At 35.0% G+C, this 25792-nt stretch overlaps 2 protein-coding genes across 6 annotated transcripts in view; one reads left to right on the top strand and one right to left on the bottom strand.

Moving 5' to 3' along the window:
* The window catches only part of LOC136854043 (protein FAM43A), a 351269-nt gene that overhangs the window by 59294 nt on the left and 266183 nt on the right, over nt 1-25792 (top strand). The gene's annotated exons all lie outside the window — the stretch shown is intronic.
* LOC136853875 (uncharacterized) lies at nt 6146-16756 on the bottom strand. The gene is made up of 2 exons (XM_067129800.1): nt 15194-16756; nt 6146-6346 (listed from the first exon to the last, which is right to left on the bottom strand). Exons 1-2 carry the CDS (start codon nt 16754-16756, stop codon nt 6146-6148), a joined length of 1764 nt encoding a protein of 587 aa, XP_066985901.1.

Genomic DNA, 25792 nt, shown 5'->3' with positions numbered 1-25792 from the left:
TTCACATTTTCGTTCTTCCATCTTGCTGTCCACCCCGTCATAACAATTGGTTCATAGTGCAACTGCGAGATTTTCCTCCTGTTACACCTTACAAACCTTTCTGCTGTCAATTTCCGTCTCAGCGCTAAATGGCCTCACAGGTCCCATGGCTTGGCCTTTGACGTAAGAGCACTCGCATCCACAGTTAGCAGCCTGACCAGGACAAAACTGCTCGTGTAAGTTGTATGTGTTATGACCATTTTGCGTACGATGCATCTACGTCATCTTCCATCGCTGGGTTGCGTAGCCTAATGAGCAAAGGCTAGCTCAGCGTCATGCTTGCATACGTGTGTAGCATAAGTCTTTCCCTTTGTGCGTCAGTCAATTAAGGCACCTTTACCCCGCTGAGCGGAACACACCTGACTAGAAAGATGGTACGGGGAAGTGGCAATCTGATCCAGAACGAGACGCTGCCTGCCAATCATTTTTCTGCGTCAGAGACCCCACTCGTTGCCGTTTAGCATTCTTTCTGCCGCTTGCACTTCCTGGTGTTGGACTTGGTGGCGTCATTGCTCATTCTTTCAGCGTGCTCTGGCCAATTTGTAATCTGAAATAGGCTTGCGAGTATTAGTGATCATTTATCTTGTGACTGACGTAATTCCTTCATGATTCAGAATATCCTCATATTTTTCTCTACCCTGCTGAAATTATTATTTTTTTTAATCTGTATTTCTCATTACCCTCTGTTGCTTCTTTATGATGAACACCATAATATTCTTTGGAAGCTTGAATTTCAAGTCAGTGGCCCCTTTGGTGAGCTTGTTCCATATGAATAGGGTTTATCTTCTGAATAATAATAATAATAATAATATTCTTTGGAAGCTCGAATTTCAAGTCAATGGCCCTTTTTGTGGGCTTGTTCCATATGAATAGGGTTTATCTTCTGAATAATAATAATAATAATAGAATAATATTCTTTGGAAGCTCGAATTTCAAGTCAGTGGCCCCTTTGGTGGGCTTATTCCATAGGAATAGGGTTCATCTTCTGAATAATAATAATAATAATAATAGAAGACAGACGAATGCAAACAGTGAGAAAACAGACAACTATAATAGCTATTCATATCCTGAGGTTTGAAAGAAATCATTCACGATTCATAGACTGATGGCAGGTAGAAAAAAAATAATCGGTGGTTTCATGTTTCGTGTTTTATCGCAAAGTTTTTGTAACTGTTATTGATACTGCACTAAGAAAAGTTGTCTTGTTAGATTAACACATAAAATCTGTTCATTTTAGACCAGGTTGTCATGAAGCAAAAGGTCGCACAAATGCATGAATTAGTTCAAATAATCCCACTTCTTTGGAAAATTCTATCGTTCACCGGATTCGGAGTAAAATTACAAATTTTGATTAGCTTGTATATAATTAACTTGATATGTTTACAGGAATGCACACTCACTACACAGAAATTACAGACATATTATATATATATTATATATGATTAACTTGATATGTTTACAGGAATATATATACTACACAGACATTATAGATATATATATATACATTATATATATATATATATATACATATATATATATATATATATATATACATTATATATATATATATATATATATATATATATACATATATATATATATATATATATATATATATATATATATATATATATATATATATATATATATATATATATATATATATATATATATATATATATATATATATATATATATATATATATATATATATATATATATATGGCAGGGCAGCCGATCGAGACTACGGTCTACCCCAAAGCCAAGTCAAAGTCCTTCAAAGAAGGCATCGTGCTTACCCCCATACAAAAAATGGGAAAAAAGTAACGCCTCAAAGGCTCACGCACATGCCAAACGCGTCTTCGAGAAGGAAAACGTATAACTCACTGGTAGAGTCAAAGAAAGGTGGTAAGTGAAGCAAAAGTATCTATTTTGGGCCGAGTTTTCCTTCTTGTAGAGAAGTGAACGCTGTTGCAAAGAAATAACAAAAAAAAAAAAAAAACGCGTGGAGTTGAACAAAAAGGAAAGTATAAAATAGGTACAGGCCTATACTTGGGAGTTGGTCGTAAAGCTGTTAGGATGAACCTTTGTGTGTGTGTGTGTGTGTGTGTGTGTGTGTGTGTATGTATAAGTATTATGCTTATGGAAAGATAAATAAAAGGAAAAACTTGTGACACTGTGTGCGTTATAGGGTGGGGCTGGTTGACGAGTCTTGTGACCCATTCATGATTATGAAGTTACAGAAGCTAAATGAAAAGGCTTTTTTTTTTATATCTGATTCTTCAGCTACAGGATGAGTGCGACAATGGCTGCTCTTGCTTTTCTCTGAAGCCAACCCCATCAAGGAAACGGCTTCTTTTTTTGTGTGTAAAAAAAATGCATTTTATGTGATATTATATATACATGTCATGAGGTAGAAATAGCCAGAAAATAGCGAGTTTTTTTTTTTTCATTTATCATCGAAAAACACAATGAATGATATATGAACCTCTTTTTGTGTATGTAGAAGACAAAGGGAACTTTTATGCCAGGCGTTTCTTTTATTTTTCCTTCTTTTCTGTCGGCTTTTTTCCCCTTTCCATTTTCAATCTCTCTCATTGTCCATTCCATTTCATCTCTGGTGGAAGGGAAAGATGGCGGGGAGACAATAGGCGGTTCTACCTTCCACGGGGGACCCCTCCTCCCCTCTATCCCACCTGGAGATATCTCATCGGGTTCCCCGGCCTCAACCTCCTCCTCTCATCTCTCCCCTCCCCTGCAACCTCCACCCCCATTCCGTCCCGTTCCCAAATGTCTGGTAGCCCAGTGTCATTGAGACTGCGACCCTGTTGCGTATCTTGTGTAAAGACTTTGCTTTAAAAATAAGGCAAGTGCCATTCACGCAAGGAATTCTCATTTGTATGAGAAAAGAGAGAGAGAGAGAGAGAGAGATCTGGACTGTCTACTATATCGAATGTAAATGGCAATTATTATTATTAGAGAAACAAATCCACAGTTATGTATGGGTACATATATTTAAAAAATAAATCTCTACAGAGAGCTCTCGGTAATCAGATGCTCTAAAGCTCCCTACAGAGATTTATTTTCAGATATATGTACTCATACATAACTGTGGATTTTATCATTATTATTGCTATTATTTGTGATACAATTTTCTACCTTTTTTTTTTTTTTTTTTTTTGAAGGGAAAATCAGTGGGTCAGGGATGAGGTCGCTAGCCCATGACCTTTCCTTGACCCTAACTGGCTTTGATGATACCTTTGCGTATCTGAGCCATTGGGTTGGCGAGACGTTGGGAAACGAACCACGGACCTTATAAATGCGAGCCCATTATAGTCTACTGATTATTGCTATTTGACGGATGAAAGATAAATAATATGTAAATTGGCTTCTGCATCAGACATCAAGATTCGCTTTCAGTTAATTATTTCATCAACTTTACACATATAACAATTAAATCCCGTAGCGTCAATTGATTACTCTTGGAGAAGTAGATATTATAATTATGTTTCTATTTACTTCCTATTATTTGCATATTCATTACTGTTCATTTGCTACTTTGAACTGTGAAAAACAACATTCCTTGTCGAGCTTTATTTTTAAAAGCTCTTTAGATATTTTTATACGTTTTCTTAACGTATTTCAGTCTTTTATGTCTGTTTCTTCAGTTACGTGGATATTTCCATAATCCTTCCATTAGTTGAATACGTTGTCTGACTCTTTTCGTATTATAAGGGATTATAAGGAGTTTCTGGGTAGAAGCTGTTTCACACAATTTTGCTTCCTAAGTCTTACCTCTCTCTCTCTCTCTCTCTCTCTCTCTCTCTCTCTCTCTCTCTCTCTCTCTCTCTCTCTCTCTCTCTCTCTCTCTCACTTTATTAAGATCATTATTAGGAACTTGAGACGCTCTCTCTTCTCTCTCTCTCTCTCTCTCTCTCTCTCTCTCTCTCTCTCTCTCTCTCTCTCTCTCTCGTCTCGGCCTCGAAGAGAAGCTGGAATCGATTTTCATTTGACATATCCTCTTTTGTCTCTTTATTTCCTTTAACACCACTGCCTCTTCCTCGCCTCTTCCTTTCCTTTTCCTCTTCCCCTTTTCTCATCCGTCCATTGTAGCTTTTTTTTTTTTTTACTTTCTTTCCTTCCCATTTTCCATATCTTTTATTCAGTGCCTTAGACGCCGTTTCTCTCCGGGAGTTTTTTTTTTTAAATGGCCCAGCATTATTTAAGGAGGCCATTACCTAGCTCGCACGAGAAATATTCTCCATCGCTCCCACCTGCCATTTGTTTATGTTAGTTTTCTTCTTGTTCTTCTTCTTCTTCTTCTTCTTCTTCTTCTTCTTCTTGTTTTTATTCTCTTCCTTCTTCTTCTTATTCTTCTTCTTCTTCTTCGTCTTCTAGTTCTTTATCTCTTTCTTCTTGTTGTTCTTGTTCTTTTTCTTCTTCTTGTCCAACCGAACTGCATACCTACCTTGTGACATCATGGGCTAATTTCCTTTTTTTCCCGATGAGCTCATAAAGACTTGGCATGTGTATGTTACCTCGGAAATTTTTGTGAAAGCTCAATATCATAACATAGATTTGCTTACAGAAAGCTTTATATTCGGTAAAGGCGGTTTTTAATTCTTCAGGTGTTTCGTAAAACAATACGATGCCTCGTAAATTTCTTTATTTTTAGGACAGACAAAGCGGTTACTCATATGAAATATTCACCGGAAGTAGAAAAATATGAATGCAATGGAGAAACAAATCCAGAGTTATGTATGGGTGCATATATTTGAAAGTAAATCTCCACAGAGAGCTTCCGGGAATCTGTTCGATTCCCCTTTTCAATCGACCAGATTCCCGAAAGCTCCCTGTAGAGATTTATGTTCAAATGTATTTGTACCCAAACATAACTGTGGATTTGTTTCTCCATCTAAGACTCTTGCTATTATGAGTGTTTTTTTCTTAATTAATTACAATGCTGAAATGTGATTGTATCTTGGCAGTGAAAGATTTTTCAATATTTTTCCTTTTTTTCCACCATAGATATTATTTCATTACACTGTACATTACCCTTTCTTTTGCAGATATATATATATATATATATATATATATATATATATATATATATATATATATATATATATATATATATATGCATATATATTATATATATCTATATAGATTTGTATATATATATATATATATATATATATAGATATTATATATATATATATATATATATATATATATATATAGATATTATATATATATATATATATATATATATATATATATATATATATATATATATGTGTGTGTGTGTGTGTGTGTGTGTGTGTGTACAGTATATCCATTATAATTTGATTAAAATTACATAACCATAGGCGGTTTAGTCGTATAAAGATGCTTATCCTTTTGGCTTTCGTTAAACTTGCTCCATAAATAAAGAAACTTCATCGTTCTTCACAAACTTTTTAAAGAAACAACTTCAGCGATTACCTCTTTTAACTTCCTTGTTTTACGACTAGTGTACTTATAAACGTATATACGAGCTGTTTGTGCAGCTTCGGGCGTGCAGCGCATTCTTTGTTTATCTTTATTAATGTATTTGTAGTCGACCGATTTTTCTTAACTGTACATTCAAGTTACAGGTTTGTAACTTGAATATATATATATATATATATATAATATATATATATATATATATATATATATATATATATATATATATATATATATATATATATATTTACTTATATATGTATATATATGTGTGTGTATGTATGTATTATATATATGTGTATACAGTATAATAAATTATATATATATATATATATATATATATATATATATATATATATATATAGAGAGAGAGAGAGAGAGAGAGAGAGAGAGAGAGAGAGAGAGAGAGAGAGAGAGGAATGTTGGTTGACTGTCAGAGATTATGCCGGACTTAGGCAACAAGTATTTATCTTTAAAAAAAATCCTTATAAATTTTGTAAGAGATATTTTACAGTTACGTACGTGACAAAAAAAAAAAAGAAAAAGAAAGGAAAGAGAGAGAGAGAGTATAAGTGTGTTAAACTCCTGAGAATCCTATACGGAACGGGAAATCTTTTTGTTAAACAAAAGAGCATCGGATCTTTGAGCGAGACCCTTCTTCGGCTCTCCTCTCCGGAAGGTCGATGGTTTCAGATAGCCTCTTGACCTCTTTCGGTTTGTTAATGTGACCTCTCCCGTCCTTCTCCTCCTCCACCTTCTTTTCTTCTTCTTCTTCTTCTTCTTCTTCTTCTTCTTCTTCTTCTTCTCTTTTCTGAAGACTCTGATGTGAATGAAATTATCCTTAGTATGAGACGATTACAAGAAAAAGGAAATGTTATTGTTGAATATTAAAATTCCTCTCCTCCTCCTCCTCCTCCTCCTCCTCCTCCTCCTCCTCCTCCTCCTCCTCCTCCTCTTCTTCATGCTGCGATGTGAATGAAATTATCCTAATTATGAGACAATTATAAGAAAAAGGAAATGTTATTGGTTAATGTTAAAATCCCCTTCTTCTTCTTCTTCTTCTTCTTCTTCTTCTTCTTCTTCTTCTTCTTCTTCTTCTATTATGAGACAATTACAAGAAAAAGGAAATGTTATTGGTTAATGTTAAAATCCCTTTCTTCTTCTTCTTCTTCTTCTTCTTCTTCTTCTTCTTCTTCTTCTATTATGAGACAATTACAAGAAAAAGGAAATGTTATTGGTTAATGTTAAAATCGCCTTCTTCTTCTTCTTCTTCTTCTTCTTATTATTCTTCAATTTCAAGAAAAAGGAAATGTTATTCTTTTCTTCTATTATGAGACGATTACAAGAAAAAGGAAATGTTATTGGTTAATGTTAAAAGCCTCCTCTCCTTCTTCTTCTTCTTCTTCTTCTTCTTCTTCTTCTTCTTCTTCTTCTATTATGAGACGATTACAAGAAAAAGGAAATGTTATTGGTTAATGTTAAAATCCTCCTCTCCTTCTTCTTCTTCTTCTTCTTCTTCTTCTTCTTCTTCTTCTTCTTCTTCTTCTTCTTCTATTATGAGACGATTACAAGAAAAAGGAAATGTTATTGGTTAATGTCAAAATCCTCTTCTCCTTCTCCTCCTCCTTCTTCTTCTTCCTTCTTCTTCTCTTCTTCTTCTTCTTCTTCTTCTTCTTCTTCTTCTTCTATTATGAGACGATTACAAGAAAAAGGAAATGTTATTTTTTTAATGTTAGTTTTAGATAAGTAGATATAATGATATTACTTTCCAAGGGCGAAATAATTTGCATTTGCTCATGATCATACAGTCAGTCTGTCTTATTAGTCCTGTTTTCAGAACACGCTTTGGGAAAATACTGTACATCTAAATTTTAATTATTTATTACTAAAATAATAAGATATAGGAGGATTAATGAATTTGTGATCAGCTGTTCGATGTATTTATGAGTCAATTCTGTGTAGTTAGTGACATATAATGCTGTAAAATCTGTAGTTTGTGTGCATGAGAGAGAGAGAGAGAGAGAGATCACGGATGGCGAAACGCACTTGGGTTTTTAGCCTTAAACTTTAGATGCAAACTCACGACCCTTTTTTTTTTAAATAGGACCAAAAAAAATCTCAATCACTGAAGATGAATTAGTTGACGGGATTGTCATGAGCAGATGCAAATTATTCCGCCCTGCAATTGGAGGAATGCAATTTTCTCCATCGCCTTTGTCGACATTAAAAAAGTAACACTATACGAACACTATACATGGAGATACTACTAGTGAAGTGTGTTGTCATATATATACAGAAAAATTATATTAATATGTATAACATACACTTTTATATAAAATATATGTGTATATAAATAAAGGCAAATGCCACGAAGGAAGAAAACGGAACAACGGAGTGGTTGCTAGGCCTTTCGACTACAATGGTCCTTTACTATTTACTAGCAGACTGCTAGTAAGGACTGCTGGTAAAAGACCGTGTGTCGAAAGGCCTAGCAACCACTCCGTAGTCTCACTTTTTTCCTTCGTAGCATTTGCCTTTATTTATACATTCATCTCGTTCCATATCTTCGTGATTCAGTTATACATGTGTGTATATGTGTATTCATAATAATTTATTACTTAAAAATAGTCAGTTTAGATACAGTGCAGACTGATTTAGAAAGCATTGCGTTTGCATGCCTATGAATTATAAAAGCAGCCTGTTCAGCATCAATTTCAGTCGCCGTTTATTTTTCGCCGAAGTCTAACACAACTTTTCATTTTTTTTACCCCTCCTGAAGCTTGTTAGAGCTGTATTTATACGAGAACCTGTTACTTTCATTTTAGGATTAATGACAGAAAATATCTCATCTACCGAGTCGGCTTGAAATGGGAAATCAACCAGCCAAGAGAACTTGGACATTTCCCACACTACTGGGTGTTATCACCTGTTTTAGATAATTATCGTACATCATATTCCAAATCGTGTCGCTGCTAATGAGCTAATTAGCTCTAGTTGATATTTCGAAACGAAAAGAAAGCTTCAAAGGAAAATATGTCTCTAATAATGTTGACTAGCATGAGAACCTTAGGGAGGCTGTTACTCGATAGACACCCCCCCCCAATCTTAGATAGTATTTTATAGACAGACAGTGCAAATAAATCTTTCATTCATTAGATAATTGGTAAGCCTTCGTGACCAAGGAATCCGTGTGTCCCGCACCACTTAGGGTAAACAATTATCTCAAGGAAGCAATAAAAGTACTGGATGAACAGAAAAAAGTTAATAAAAAAAAAAGGAATCAAACAATGAATGACTTTACGGCTCATTCAAGGCCTCATTGATGAATAACTTCAAGCTGAAAATACAGCATAATGAACAAGACAAATGAAGCGCTACATTTTTTTCGTGGGGCTGATGGAATTAGATGAACATTTTTATTATGTACAAATTAAACAGAGTGAGCTTTGAGAAGCGGCAGCTGAATAGAAGAGCGTCCACGAGAAACAATAGCCACACATGAAATGAAATTGGTATAGACCTGAAAACTACAACTATGTATATTGGATAGTCCATTTTGTGACAGTCAAATAAAACATGGAATGAAATTGGTATAGATCTTTTAAACTTCAACTATGTAAATTGGATAGTCCATTTTGTGACAGTCAAACTAAAACATGGAATGAAATTGGTATAGACCTTTTAAACTACAACTATGTAAATTGGATAGTCCATTTTGTGACAGTCAAACTAAAACATGAAATGAAATTGGTATAGACCTTTTAAACTACAACTATGTAAATTGGATAGTCCATTTTGTGACAGTCAAACTAAAACATGAAATGAAATTGTTATAGACCTTTTAAACTACAACTATGTAAATTGATAGTCCATTTTGTGACAGTCAAACTAAAACATGAAATGGAATTGGTATAGACATTTTAAACTACAACTATGTAAATTGATAGTCCATTTTGTGACAGTCAAACTAAAACATGAAATGAAATTGGTATAACTTTTAAACTACAACTATGTAAATTGATAGTCCATTTTGTGACAGTCAAACTAAAACATGAAATGAAATTGGTATAGACCTTTTAAACTACAACTATGTAAATTGGATAGTCCATTTTGTGACAGTCAAACTAAAACATGAAATGAAATTGGTATAGACCTTTTAAACCACAGCTATGTAAATTGGATAGTCCATTTTGTGACAGTCAAACTAAAACATGAAATGAAATTGGTATAGACCTTTTAAACCACAACTATTTAAATTGGATAGTTCATTTTGTGATAGGAAGTCAAACCAAAGCATGAAATGAAATTGATATAGACCTTTTAAACCACAACTGCGTAAATTGGATAGTCCAGTTTTGTATAGGAAATCAAACCAAAACATGGCATGAAATTGGTGTAGACCTTTTAAACCATAATTATTTAAACTGGGTAGTCTATTTTGTGACACGAAATCAGACCAAAACATAAAATAAAATTGCTATGGACCTTTTAAACCACAACTATTTAAATTGGATAGTCCATATTTATATAGGAAATCAAACCAGAACATAAAATAGAATTGGTATAGACCTTTTAAACCACAACTATTTAAATTGGATAGTCCATTTTGTGACAGGAAATCAAACCAAAACGTAAAATGACATTGGTATAGACCTTTTAAATCATAACTATTTAAATTGGATAGTTCACTTTGTGACAGGAAAACAGACCAAAACGTGAAATAAAATTGTTATAGACCTTTTAAACCACAACTGTTTAAATTGGATAGTCATTTTTGTTATAAGAAACTGAAATTAAACCAAATAATAGGTAAAATGGGATTCCACTGCGTTCTTTTATTTTTCACACACCATACCTTACCGGAAATAGTTTTCCGTCTAATAGAACGTATAAATAATTCACTAGTTTGAAATCTCTTTCCAGATAATCAGAAATGCTTCTCCACTCATTTTTTATATATTCCTTCGTCATTCCTGATGTTGCACTGTTTTCTTTCTGCCTTAAATGTAAAGAAAAAAATTAGATCAATGGAATAAGAACCCATCTTGAAAACATTAACTTGGCTCTTTAGATTATAGGTAGACCTCATAATGGAGTTTTCCAAGATTTTACAAGTTCCTCGTTGGATGGGTCGACATCGTTCTCGGCTAGCACTCTCCTAGGCCCGCGTTCGATTCTTCAGCCGGCCAATGAAGAATTAGAGGAATATATTTCTGGTGATAGAAATTCATTTCTCGCTATAATGTGGTTCGCATTCCACAATAAGCTGTAGGTCCCGATGCTAGGTAACCAATTGATTCTTAGCCACGTAAAATGTCTAAGTCTTCGGGCCAGCCCTAGGAGAGCTGTTAATCAGCTCAGTGGTCTGGTTAAACTAAGGTATACTTAACTTTCTTAACTCCAAGATTTTACATGTACAGAAGTATTGACAATCAACAAATTTTGCTCCATAGACCAGTAAATCTCCCGTGGACAATTTCAGTGTCACCCGTAATATCCTGTTAAGCAAAAACATGATTGAAGGCGGATTGCCTTGTTAAGGCAGCTCACAGGTTTAAAGGGAAAATTAGCTGTCATCTCCTTAAACGATACAATTTGCCTTCCCAAGGATATATTATAGACCGGATCCTCTTGAAGAAAATGTACGCAGGGCAGTCACATTCTGAATTTAGGAAGCAGGCAATAAATAAAATAAACTTGACTTTTAGCTGGTCCGCTGGTATAGTGGTATAGCGCGTCTGACGCAACCAGTTAGAAACAATATACAAAACAGCTGATATACCATTAGAAATATAATTTTTTTCCTACCGTTCTCTCTCTCTCTCTCTCTTTCTCGAGAGAGAGAGAGAAAGAGAGAGCTTATCAGACATACGCTTGTTTGATAAAATGCCCTGTGACGCGGCGTGACGATCTAGAGATGATCCGACGATAGCGCCAGACGGTGTCAGCGTTATACACCACAGCCTCTGCTGAGGGACAGGTACTGGTTTTCACGTGCAGCTGTGGTTTCGTTCCGAGTGCTGGGGTACCCAAGCGGGTCACTTTGAAGCCAAAATAATGCCCCGAAGCCGACGTAGTGACGCTGCGTTCTTGGAGTGAAGGAGGAGAGATGAAGGGCCGGGAGTTTTGTTTCCGATTGTGCGAGAATGGATTAGTGTTATTCATGCGATTAGCAGTAGTAGTAGCTCAGATGCAGTGCATGACTACCCTAATACTATAGCCTACTCCTTGCATTTTAATGCATTTTATCTATTTATTAACGTATCAATTTATTTTATTTATTTTTTGTTTTTGTTTTAGTAAGTGAGATCTCTTCTTTTTGTATTTCCTTTTACCTTCTGCGACTCATCCTAATGGGCACCATATTCTTTGGAAGCTTGAATTTCAAGTCAGTGGCCCCTTTGGTGTGCTTGTTCCATATGAATAGGGCTTGCCTTTTGAATAATAATAATAACAATAATAATAATAATGGTAATCAGGTTGCTTCCAAATTGTCATGGAATCATACATTTCCACCTTTCGAAATCTGGGTTATTTGTCTAAATGTCTTAGATTCTTATCATCTCACAACTTACCAAAGCTCGTGTTAGCCTAATTTGTACCTGTTTGGAAAAATGCTCTGATATTTGGATGTTTTTTTTCTCGTTTCTCCTTTTAGTAGGTTTAAATCATAGGCGATTATTATTCTCAAGTCCTAATATATAGTTTCAGCGGGGATGCTTTAATGTCAAATGCTTCAGATATTCTGCTCTGCTTAAGTTAGAATGGCGTTCGTACCTATATCAGCAGCTGTTGGTCGGTTATTCTAGAGTGACTAAGCAGATTTTGTTGCTGCACGGACCCTTGCCCCTAAGGCTCTCCTTAAGTACGGTAAGATAACGAAGGGGGACACGTTGCCTTATGAGGAACTCTGAACTCCGTGCATCCAGCGTAGACGACAGTCTCTTTGTAAAGTTATTTCTAGAAAGGTTCTAGATTTCTAGAAAGGCTCTAGAGGTGGTGGTTTTCCTTTCCTCACAAAGTTCTTCATCTTTCTGACAGAATTGCTCGAAATGTTTCCCAGTTTTTCTCAACAACAGTAATTTAGGTTTAGACCAGCAACTGTGTTTCAGTAATGAACTTCCACTGTTGCTCATTGTGACGCCAGTTTTAGTAGACATAAATCAATCAGTCTGTTGCGTTTGGTTCCTGCGCATCTACGATTACCTCTCGTTAATGTTTCCTCATAAGAGAGATTGACTTGAAGGTCTAAAGCGCATGTTCTTCAGACCTTAATTGATTCTCCTCATTGCTCAGCTGCCAAAAGCAATCTTCCTGGTTGTGTTGTGACTGTTGATGTTTGATGTTTTGTATTGAAATCGGCTTGCATATCTGCCTTGATGTTTATTATATTTTTTAATTGACTACTCTGCGTACCTTGTTTGTTGGCGGACTCGCTTATTTATGTTATTTTCGTATGCATTACCTCCATGAAAGACTTTATCAGCAGTTTTATGGTTCCTTCAGACCTCATTCTTGAATATGGTGGTATTGAAAATCGACTTGCATATTTGCCTTGATACTCATTATTTATTTTAAAGGACTGCTCTGCGTACCTTGTTTGTTAGCGGGCTTGTTTATTTATGTTATTTTCGTATGCATTACCCCCATGAAAGACTTTATCAGCAGTTTTATTATAGTTCCTTCAGGCTTCATTTTTGAATGGTGAAAAATCTACTTATTAAATGTAGCAATGATAAGTTATTTCGAATTATTTTGAGTTTGATGGGACGCTATTCTGCGGAAGAAGTCATTCAGTCAACCATTCCTGTTATAGCTTCCATGACACCAGAGGAGGCTTCCTTTTGCTGTACCTCCTTTCATATTCTCTGTCTTCCATCTTACTCTCCAACCTCTCCTAACAATTGATTCATAGTGCAACTGCGAGGATTTCCTCCTGTTTCACCTTTCAGACCTTTTACTGTCAATTTCCATTTCATCGCTGAGTGACCTCATGGGTCCCAGTGCTTGGCCTTTGGCCTCAACTCTATATTCAGTTCAATTCAATGACACCAGAGGATAAAAAAAGTGATCCGGAGACTCATCACCTTCGAAAAATGACAGTCAGGAGGGCAGACCTTGAGAGAGGCTTCCTTGCTAAGTGAATGACGTAAAGGAGTCAGCCCTCGAGGCATGACCTGCAAAAGTAACTGCTTCATTAAATGACCTACCAGAAGGAGTATTACAGTGGGAAGAGATGATTCTCAGGATGGGTTGCTCGGATGATTTTTTTTTTACAAGGAATTTCGGGAAAAATTATGACTGGAAGAAAATTTCATACGAGGAGTCATAGTGAGGAAACTCAGATGTTTTGAAATTCTCTCTCTCTCTCTCTCTCTCTCTCTCTCTCTCTCTCTCTCTCTCTCTCATGTCAGTCGTACCATCCATAAAACTCATTAACACGAAATCAGATAGTGCTGGTGGCGATAAAACTGATTTAGTGGCTAATAATTATAATGATAGTCTAAGAAGAGACGTAAGGAAGACTCTTTGTCACTCTTCAATGATAACCGAAGACTTCTGACTCCTGACATGGCAAGAGAAACAACCTAAAATCCTTTATGTAAGCTGGAATTAAGTTTTAGTGGGTAGTTGTTCTGGATAAGGGTGTAATTTCTAAATACGTGTCGATTTTAAATGCAGGATGCAAGAGCATTTTAAGGTTGAACTGACGCTGTGTGCACCCTCCCCCCCGCAAGTTATATAAGGTTATTATGCTCTCCAAGGTAGCAGGAGATGCTGCCGAGTAGAGGAGGACAGTTAATTGCTCTTGGCAGGAAGGTGAGAAGAGCATTTTGCTACGGTGTTGGAGATAATGATGCTTTAGGAATATATATATATATATATATATATATATATTATATATATTTATATATAATATATTTATATATATATAATATATACTGTGTATATATATATATTTATATATATATATATATATATATATATATATATATATATATATATATATATATATATATATATATATATATATGCTAGAAAGAAAGGAAAAAATATCCATACATACATATATATATAATATATATACATATATATGTATGTATGTATATGGATATTTTTTCCCTTTCTTTCTAGCATGGTAAAAGAGATCTTTCTATCTCTGAATGAACAGGAGATCATTTAAGATAATTTCGTGAATCGTTCCAGTTAGTGAGGAAAATGAATCCTACTAATGGGTATTTTGTCTAGTACATATTTATCAGACAGATATCTACGTTTTGCCCGTGTTCTTTGTCGTTTAATGTATGACTGATGCGTGAGGTGAAGAAATTAAGAAAAAATTATATAGGTTATGTGTATATTGTATGACAGATTTGTGATCCACGTCTGAACCTGCATTGACTGAAAGCCTAAGCAATCAGCTATTTGTTCATTATAGTAGTCAGGCTTACAGAAAATAGTTTCCCGAATCGGAGTATTCGATCTTTAGTGCATTACCTTTAACGTACCCAAGTTCGAGGGGACGGGGATTGGGAGGGGCGGTGGGGGGTGGGGCGAGCGCGCGTGCATGATTGATCGTGATACCCCTCGTCGTCAGTACTGAAATCAATAGGGGATAGTTACAAAGGAGGCCGGTTGACTCAAAGGTCTAGACAGTTGTCCAGACCTGTGATATTCCAGACTTAGTGCTAGAAAGTTTTTTATCCTTTGATGTTCCAGACTTAGTGCTAGTAAGTCTTCTGTCCCTTGATGTTCCAGACTTAGTGCTAGTAAGTCCTCTATCCATTGGTGTCCCAGACTTAGTGCTTGTAAGTCTCCTATCCATTGATGTTACAGACTTAGTGCTAGTAAGTCTTCTATCCATTGATGTTCCAGACTTAGTGCTAGCAAGTCTTCTCTCCGTCAATGTTCCAGACTTAGTGCTATTAAGTCTTCTATCCATTGATGTTCCAAACTTAGTGCTAGTAAGTCTTCTATCCGTTGATGTTCCAGACTTAGTGCTAGTAAGTCTTCTATCCATTGATGTTCCAGACTTAGTGCTTGTAAGTCTTCTATCCGTTGATGTTCCAGACTTAATGCTAATAAGTCTTCTATCCATTGATGTTCCAGACTTAGTGCTAGTAAATCTTCTATCCATTGATGTTCCAGACTTAGTGCTAGTAAGTCTTCTATCCATTGATGTTCCAGGCTTAGTGCTAGTAAGTCTTCTATCCGTTGACATTCCAGACTTAGTGCTAGTAAGTCTTCTATCCATTGATGTTCCAGACTTAGTGCCAGTAAGTCTTCTATCCATTGATGTTCCAGACTTAGTGCTTGTAAGTCTTCTATCCGTTGATGTTCCAGACATAGTGCTGGTAAGTCTTCTGTTCATTGCTGTTCCAGACTTAGTGCTAGTAAGTCTCCTATCCATTGATGTTCCAGACTTAGTGCTAGTGAGTCTTCTGTCCATTGATGTTCCAGACTTAGTGCTAGTAAGTTTCCTATCCATTGATGTTCCAGACTTAATGCTAGTAAGTCTTCTATCCATTGATGTTCCAGACTTAGTGCTAGTAAGTCTTGTATCCATTGATGTTCCAGACTTAGTGCTAGTAAGTCTTCTGTCCCTTAATGTTCCAGACTTAGTGCCAGTAAGTCTTTTGTCCCTTGATGTTCCAGACTTAGTGCTAGTAAGTCTTCTATCCATTGATGTTCCAGACTTAGTGCTAGTAAGTCTTCTATCCATTGATGTCCCAGACTTAGTGCTTGTAAGTCTTCTATCCATTGATGTCCCAGACTTAGTGCTTGTAAGTCTTCTATCCCATGATGCCCCAGACTTTGTGCTAGTAAGTCTTCTACCCATTGATGTTCCAGACTTAGTGCTAGTAAGTCTTCTATCCCTGGATGTCCCAGAATTAGTGCTAGTAAGTCTTGTATCCATTGATGTTCCAGACTTAGTGCTAGTAAGTCTTCTATCCATTGATGTTCCAAACTTAGTGCTAGTAAGTCTTCTATCCAGTGATGTTCCAGACCTCGTACTAGTTCTCCCATCCTGTGATGTTCTGGACCTATTATTGGTAGGTTCGCAGATGCGTGGTCCACCTTTTAGCTTTAGATTTAATTTGTCCGCAAATAGAACACGTGTTTTGGTGTTCTCGCGGGCAAATTGTCTTCTTTGACACGTGGAGTGCTCAATGGCTCTTTGCCCCCTAGCTGCAACCCCATTCATTCCTTTCACTGTATCTCTGTTCATATTCACTTTCTTCCATCTAACTTTCCACCCTCTCCTAACAATTGTTTCATAGTTCAACTGAGAGGTTTTCTTCTCAATTTCCCTTTCAGCGCTGAACCCTTATATAGGTCCCAGCGTGGCCTCTGTCCTATTTTCGATATATCTGTCTATATCTGGGCAGACACACACACACACGCACACACAAAACAGTGAAGACAGTAAAGTTGAAACTACTACTGGCAATCTGTATGGCTATTTCACTTTAACTCTTGGAGGTACGAAAAGGTGTTGGAATGCTTCCTTTTTCTACGGTGCACATAATTCATCTTTTGCTTTTTTTCGTGGAATCTTCGTAAAAGTAACAAGTCTGTTTTCAAGGATTCACTTGTATGAACACAGCACACGCTCACATGTCATATTTCATATGATTGCTGAAGTAACCGAATCAGTGATTGACAGTCCAGTCCAGATGTGTTAATGTCATCGACATGGAGAAAGAAATCCACACTTATGCATGGGTACATGTACTTAAAAATATATCTTTACCGAGAGCTTTCGGTGATTTTTCGATTCCCATTTTCAGTCAAAGGGGAATCGAGCAGATTCCCGAAAGTGCTCTGTAGAGATTTACTTTCAAATATATACGTACCCAAACAGAACTGTGGGTTTGTTTCTCCATTAATGTCATCCATCATGACTGTATTTGAAAACAAGTAACTACTGACTTGTCGATATCCAGCGTGCTACTTTCAAGAGAACCTATTTTTGAAAACAACTAACTACTGACGTGTCAATATCCAGCGTGCTACTTTCAATAGTACTTATTTTTTAAAACAAGTAGCTACTGACGTGAAGATATCCAGCGTGCTGCTTTGAAGAGAACCTATTTTTGAAAACAACCAACTACTGATGTGTCGATATCCAGGTGCTACTTTCAAGAGTACCTATTTTTTAAAACAAGTAGCTACTGACGTCAAGATATCCAGCATTCTACTTTCAAGAGAACCGATTTTAGAAAACAAGTAACTACTGACGTGAACATGTCCAGCGTGCAGCTTTCAAGAGACCCTGTTTTTGAAAACAACTAACAACTGACGTGTCGACATCCAGCCTGCTACTTTCAAGAGAACCTATGCTTGAAAACAAGCAGCTACTGCCGTGACAATATCCAGCGTGTCACTTCCAAGAGCACACCAGCTCTTCGCGTCAGAAAGAAAACTTGACCGGGGTCTTAAAATAATGGGAAAGACATTTCAAGGCAGTCCAGCAGAACGCCCGGAAGTGCGATGCCGCCGCTGATACAAAAGTGAAAGTTTACCAAGAACGTTACTCCGTACAAATTCACTACAGCTTTCCATTTGTTGTTTGTTTCCTGGGTGTTGTTTTTCTTTGGATGATTTTTTTTAGTCGACAGGTTTTTCGTGCTTTATTAACAGATTCGTATACGTTAACAGTTGCGCAGTATTTTTGTAGGATTATATTATGATTTCGCCAATAAAAAAGTAAATAAGGCGCCGAAGTCTCTTCGGCGCAATTGAGTTTTCCGTACATTGTATAATCAGGGTCACCGAAAATAGATCTATCTTTCGGTGGTTTCGGTATAATGCTGTATGATCCACGGTCCGTGAAACTTTAACCACGGCCCGGTGGTGGCCTGGCCTATATCGTTGCCAAACTCACGATTATGGCTAACTTTAACCTTAAATAAAATAAAACCTGCTAATTTAACCTAAATAAAATAAAACCTACTGACGCTAGAGGGCTGTAATTTGGTATGTTTGATGATTGAAGGGTGGATGATCAACATGCTAATTTGCAGCCTTCTGGCCTCAGTAGTTTTTAAGATCTGAGGGCGGACAGAAAAAAGTGCGACGGACTGACTGAAAAAGAAGTACACGATAAATATCTAGCTGTTAACACCTTTCACACCTGCTAAATTAGGTTATTGCAACAGCATGCGAGAGAGAGAGAGAGATAACCAACAGGTGGCTTTTCGTGCGGTATAAAGAGTTTTGTATACAGTAAGATTATTTTATGATTTCGCCAAAAATAAATACACGATAAATATTTAGCGGTTAACTTTGTTCACACCTGCTGAATTAGCTTATCGCAGTGGCATCAGAGAGAGAGAGAGAGAGAGAACAATAGGTGTAAAGATACCATCAAGGCAGGCCTCAGGATATAAAGCAATACATCGTTCTTCTGTAACTCAAGTCTCTTGTACAATCTGTGGATGCCATCCGAATTCTTCTAGAACTGTAAGTTGTTCTGTAAACGCTTCCAAACTACAATGGCGTCCTTCACGCGACTCCGTATTGTTGCATGGAGAGAAACAGCACAATGAGATGCAATGCTTTGGCATGCAGGGAATAAAAGGTTCCGAGGAAATGCGATAGAGCGCGTCCTTGTTTAGAAGACGAAAAAAAAAAAACTTCCACTAATGAATTATTCATCATAGGTTGCAAAGTGTTCATTTCAATGTCAGATATGTTGCAGTGTTTCATATGTTATTAAGTTATATTATGAGTACGAAGCTTTTATGAATATTAAGTGGTAGTAGACGTTAGCGTCTCCCATCTGTGAAACTAAAGTGCTGTAGGTTTTAAGAAAGTTATATAAGAAAGGAAATGAACACCGTTGGGTCTTTGGATTACATAACAGAAAAATGAACTCAAGTGAATAATAATGAAAAAAAGACGAAAGGGAAAGGAAAACAGTGAACATAAATAGAACCATTTCGAGTGGCGTTAATAGATTTGCTTAAATTTTCCCTGAATATGAATTGAGGTTTTTCATTACAAGTCAACTGGAGGTAGTTCTCATGGCTTTAATTTAAGCCTGTTTTTGCAGTTAAATGGGAAACAATATCTTTCTGCTGGTACTCCATGCGATCTGTATGTAAATTCTCTCTCTCTCTCTCTCTCTCTCTCTCTCTCTCTCTCTCTCGTAGGGGAGTTGTTCCGTCAGTGCACCTTATGTGGTGCACTGTAGGCATTACTTAAGGTCCTTTGCAGCGTGCCTTCAGCCCGTAGCTGCAACCCCTTTCATTTCTTTTACTGTACCTCCTTTCGTATTCTCTTTGGTCCATCTTATTTTCCTCCCTCTCCTAAAAAAATGGTTCATAGTGCAACTGCGAGGTTTTCCTCCTGTTACACCTTCCAGACCTTTTACTCAATTTCCGTTTCAGCGCTGAATGACCTGAAAGGTCCCAGTGCTTGGCCTTTGGCCTAAATTCTATATTCAGTTCAATTCCTCTCTCTCTCTCTCTCTCTCTCTCTCTCTCTCTCTCTCTCTCTCTCTCATGTCTATTTTTGGTGAAAAGGAAAGCGTATTCCCAGATGTAATTGTAAAATCCACCCACCTTAAATAGAATTCCCTGAATTATTCGCTTCATGTTCCATTTTATAGGGCGCCATTGTTCACAGTCACCCGGCTGGCGAAGGAGTGAATGAATTTCTTTTCAGCTGAGGAAAAATAAAAAGACAAAAAAAAAAAAAAATAGAGAAAATTCCCCTCCACGATTAAAAGAAAAAATCCGTTGACAATAAGGAAGACTGTTTCCGTTTCAAAATTTAGTTCGTATCTTCTGTCCACTGAAATTTTCTGTATTTTTTTTTTTTTCATTCAGCTTCTTTACCTTTATGTGTTTTTTTATTTTTATTTTATTTTATTTTTAATTATCATTTTCATTCATCACCACTCTGAATGACCCATTTGGTCCCAGTGCTTTGGCCTGTGGCCTAGACCTAGTACTTCATCCTAATCCTTCGGGCCAGCCCTATGAGAGCTGTTAGTCAGTTCAGTGGTCTGGTTGAACTATTTTAACAATAATTTACCTTTATGTTCCGGATACGTATTTGTATATTGGTAAGGGAACCTTTCGGAGAAATATTGTGAAATGGTTATACTAGAGAGTTTTTTGGTTTTCTTGGTAGCCATAAAGTAAATCTGTTGAGCTTTGTGTTAAACAATGGTCTGGAAACATATGCATACATATATACATGTTCATGTAAACTTTGTGAAGTAGGTACGTAAATATTTACATTTACGCTAGTTGGCATAATATACGCTTTCTTTTATAAGTAAAAGTATGCGCAGTAGAAGTTTTTATTTTAATGTTAGTAACTGCCAACGGTGATCGAAGCTAGACCGTTAAGTGTACATGTGTATATGTATATATATATTATACATACATACATACATACATTATATGCATATATGTATGTACGAGTACTTGCTTAAAGTACCGTCCTCATGCAATACTAGTTGGCTGGGGTGCATCTGTTTGCATATCATTTCAAAATAAATCAACCTATTTCTATGGATATAGAACAAAAATACCATACCTTCCTATCTTTATGTAAATATTTCTATGAAAGATTTTTTCCAAATAAAACCAAACGTTATTCATCAGTGAATTCTCTCTCTCTCTCTCTCTCTCTCTCTCTCTCTCTCTCTCTCTCTGAAGAAGTGTCATTTTGTCGTCGGTCTTCTATAAAAGAAGGCTCATATCCGTCGATATTCAATCATAAGCATTCACAGCAGACTCCACGGCGCCAGATTTCTCTCTGTTCGTGCTTGCTTGCGCCGCCCTTCCAAGCACACTTTCGATAAGCTACGTTGTCTCGGGTTCCCACCACCACACAAGCACTGACGATCTCCCCCACTTCATATGCAGCTCGGGTATTTGGGAAGGCCTGCCCTTGAGGGCACCACTTCGGTGGCCTCCACTCTCTCAGGTGGTTGAGGTTACGCCGACAGGTGTTCTTCACTCTCTCTCTCTCTCTCTCTCATCTATAGATTCATGTATATATATATATATATATATATATATATATATATATATATATATATATATATATATATATATATATATATATATATATACACACAGTATACACACGCATATATATACTGTATATATATTCATATATTTGTATATATATATATATATATATATATATATATATATATATATATATATATATATATATATATATATATATATATATATATATTATATCAAATTAGCAGAATGCCCTCTGTTACTCAGGCGGAAAATATCTATAAATTGCAAGGCGTTGTCTCTTATGATGGCATATCCAGCTTTATAAAACGCTTAGATTCATCGTGAAACATCCTATAAATAAATAATATACTTAATGATGTAATTGTTCAAATGACGAATAGCTAATTATGCATATATTGAAACAAAATTAAGTGAAAGTGTAATTGATTTTGAAATTATCTTTGAATGTAATGGTTTATCTATTCATTCCTGCGGACTTTTAGAACATAATTTTTTATATGATGAGGAATTCTGTTTTTAAATTCTCAGCATTATGCTTGATCACCCCATTTTGTATATATGTCCGAAAAAGCGTAATATCTGTCACAGATTCCATTCAGAAAACAAGTAAAAAAGTGCGCTGAATTTTCTTCGGCGCAATCGAGTTTTCTGTATGAGCTGCGGCCCATGAAGCTTTCAGCCACGGGCCGTTGGTGGCCTGTCCTATAGCGTTGCCAGACGCACTGTAGGCTCAGTAGTTTTTAAGATATTATGGCGGACAGAAAAAGTGCGGATGGACAGACAAAGCCGGCCCAATAGTTTTCTTTTACAGAAAACTAAAATGGGTTAAAATGCAAACGTATAGACACAAGACCTAGACAAAAAGATTGGACACATGTGATTTCTGAAATTCCCCAAGTGATTGAACATATTTTTTACGCACGGACTCACAGGTTCCCCCAAAAATCATTTTATCGAAATTTTCGAATGGAAATTGAAGACCTTGAAAACTGTAATGCACTGCAATAATTTCCTCGTAGAAAAGCTGGAAATATTGACCAGTCTGCAAGTGACTCAATACAGCCCTTTTGGAGATGAAGGGCGCAGAAGTGTGCACACGCAAGGAGACACTTTCTCATTTCTATATATATATATATATATATATATATATATATATATATATATATATATATATATATATATGTGTGTGTGTGTGTTTGTGTGTGTGTGTATATATACAAATACATATATATATATATATTATTATATATACATATATACATGTGTGTGCATTATGTAGATTTAGTACACATACACACGAGTTGCGTGTGCTTACATGCGTGTGTTTTTTAGTCTCAGTTTGTCTGTCTATTTGTTTTAGGGAATGTTATTTCATGTACCTTTATTTATGCAAGTTATCTTTATATATGTTCTAATGTATATTCATCATTGAAAAGGCAAATATTGTTCCTTGAATTATTGTCAGTATATTGAGGTATTCTCACGGAATTACAATAGCTGTAGAATTAGTTACATGAAATTTTCTCAGCATTTAGGTATCTAACTAAGCAAATCTTCTGAAATCTCATTTGAAGCATTGCAAGTCAATTAAATTCTGTTTCCCGGAAAATCCAGTCAGAGAAATTATATACAATATTATATAATTTATATATATATATATATATATATATATATATATATATATATATATATATATATATGTATGTATATATATATATATATATATATATATATATATATATATATATATATATATATATGTATATATATTTTCCGTCAGAGAAATTATATACAATATATATATAATTTATATATATATATATATTGTGTGTGTGTATGTATATATATATATATATATATATATATATATATATATATATATATATATATATATATATATATATATATATATATATATATACATATATACTGTATATAATTTCTCTGACTGAATTTTTCCTGGGAAACAGATTTTAACTGACTTGCAATGCTTCAAATGAGATTTCAGATATGCTTGGTTAGATACCTAAATGCTGAGAAAATTTCATGTAACTAATTCTAAAGTTATTGTAATTCCGTGAGAATACCTCAATATACTGACAATAATTCATATATATATATATATATATATATATATATATATATATATATATATGTACACATGTATATGTGTATATACATGTATATATATATATATATATATATATATATATATATATATATATATATATAAATAATGTACATATGTATATATATAAATTTATCACTTACACAATTATCTGTGCATTAATGCAATTACTGACATGACCCCATTGAAACCGGATGGTATAAAGCGGAGATATTTCTTCAATAAAAGTTACAAGCTTTCCAGGACCAGCAGTTGACGGATACTGGACAATGAGTCCTGGAAAGCTTGTAACTTTTATTGAATAAATTTCTCCGCTAGATAACATCCAGTTTCAATGAGGTCCTGTCAGCAAATATATATATATATATATATATATATATATATATATATATATATATATATATATATATATATATATATATATATACTGTATACATTATAGGCTATTATAAACTCATATGCCATGCAAATCTGTAAAATTACGGTATTCGTGTCATTTCTGCTTCCTGCCGGTTTGTACAACGCTCTCGTGACTTTCCGATTCGAAGTTCCGTTCAGGTTCTTGGGAAAACCCGGTGACCTAGAGGTCAGTCGGATCTCCGTCAGGTTCCGAAGACTACCGTAGTAGTAGTAGTAGTGTTCCTGCAATTTCTCTTCGAGATTATGACATGCATATCTATCCAGTCAGAACTTATGACTGACGACTCACGCCGTTTCATTGTATCGCCAATCAAGGAAGAATATTATTTTTTTTTTCACTTGCATTGCTCGTTAAAATAGCCTTGTTTCGTCATTTTGAATGTCTTTGTTGCATAACGTAGATTTGGCTGCAATGCCCTAACTCATAATGTAATATACACGTATGTTTGTTTGTGTATATGTGTATATATAATATATATATATATATATATATATATATATATATATATATATATATATATATATATATATATATATATATGAGGTTATATATATATATATATATGTATATATATATATTATATATGTGTGTTTGTTTGTGTGTAACAGAGAGAGAGAGAGAGAGAGTCCTTGAAATGTTTCTTATACTTTTATAAAATGTCTCCTGTTTACTAACTTCGCTAATTTTGTAAATGCTCGGCCTATTTTTTCTTTTTAATTTAGCTGCTCACTGAATTGATATGAATTGATATTGCGAAGGAATTTTTATTCATCCTAGTGGTATTTGTCAGTTAAAAACAGACTGAGTGAGACTCTTGTCTCCTGAAATACACACAAGGGCGGATTACCTCCAGCAACCAGTGATTGATGATTGCTAAATGAAAGCCAATGTTAATTGCTTTACGTATCATACTTTACAAAGTAATCTTGCTGCACGACCTTCAGATTTCAGGTCAATGCTCTTCCTCCATTCTTGACGAAAGTTTTTCCTCTTTGGGATTCTGAAGACAAGGTCTAACTCTAGACTGTGGCTGAATATATAGGAACGACAGAATTGGAAAGAGTGAGTGAGTGAGGCCGTGATCTTCATGTAAATTTGTCAGGCTGCTGTTTGTGAACTCTCTGCCGAATTTGGTTTTCCAGCATCATTCTGTTTATGCTCAGTTAGAAGTTGAAGTGGTTGCCATCGATTGGTAAAAATATTTCGACCGTCTTATGTGTATGGATAAACTAAAACCTGATTTATTGTTTGTTTTGGACACCACAGTTTTTTTCTGAAGGCTTATACGTGTGTGTGTATTAAAATATATAGTAGCTGTTATGTCTATATATATATGTGTGTGTTTGTGTGTATAAATAAATAAATATATATATATATATATATATATATATATATATATATATATATATATATATATATATATATATATATATTGCTTCCAGCAATTTTTTTATTTGATTGAACATTAAACCTATAAAGTAATTAAAAGAATTCTTATATATATATATATATATAATTATATATATATATATATATATATATATATATATATATATATATATATATATATATATATATATATATATTATATTTAATTACTTTATATATATTATATATGAATTCTTTTAATTACTTTATAGGCAGATTAAAAAATTGCTGGAAGCGTGAGAGAATTATTACAGTAGATCTATTTTTATG

This window comes from Macrobrachium rosenbergii, chromosome 28 (assembly GCF_040412425.1).
Source record: "Macrobrachium rosenbergii isolate ZJJX-2024 chromosome 28, ASM4041242v1, whole genome shotgun sequence".
Taxonomy (NCBI): Eukaryota; Metazoa; Arthropoda; class Malacostraca; order Decapoda; family Palaemonidae; genus Macrobrachium; species Macrobrachium rosenbergii.
This window is presented reverse-complemented; position numbering and strand designations above follow the sequence as displayed.

Bases quoted from the DNA above. Each gene is read 5' to 3' on its own strand.
- LOC136853875 (XM_067129800.1), bottom strand. From the start codon at position 16,756: ATGAACAGAGATACAGTGAAAGGAATGAATGGGGTTGCAGCTAGGGGG. The intron at 6,347-15,193 runs GTCTGGACAACT...CATTCACATCAG, and splicing joins CTAAGTCTGGAATATCACAG to AGTCTTCAGAAAAGAGAAGA.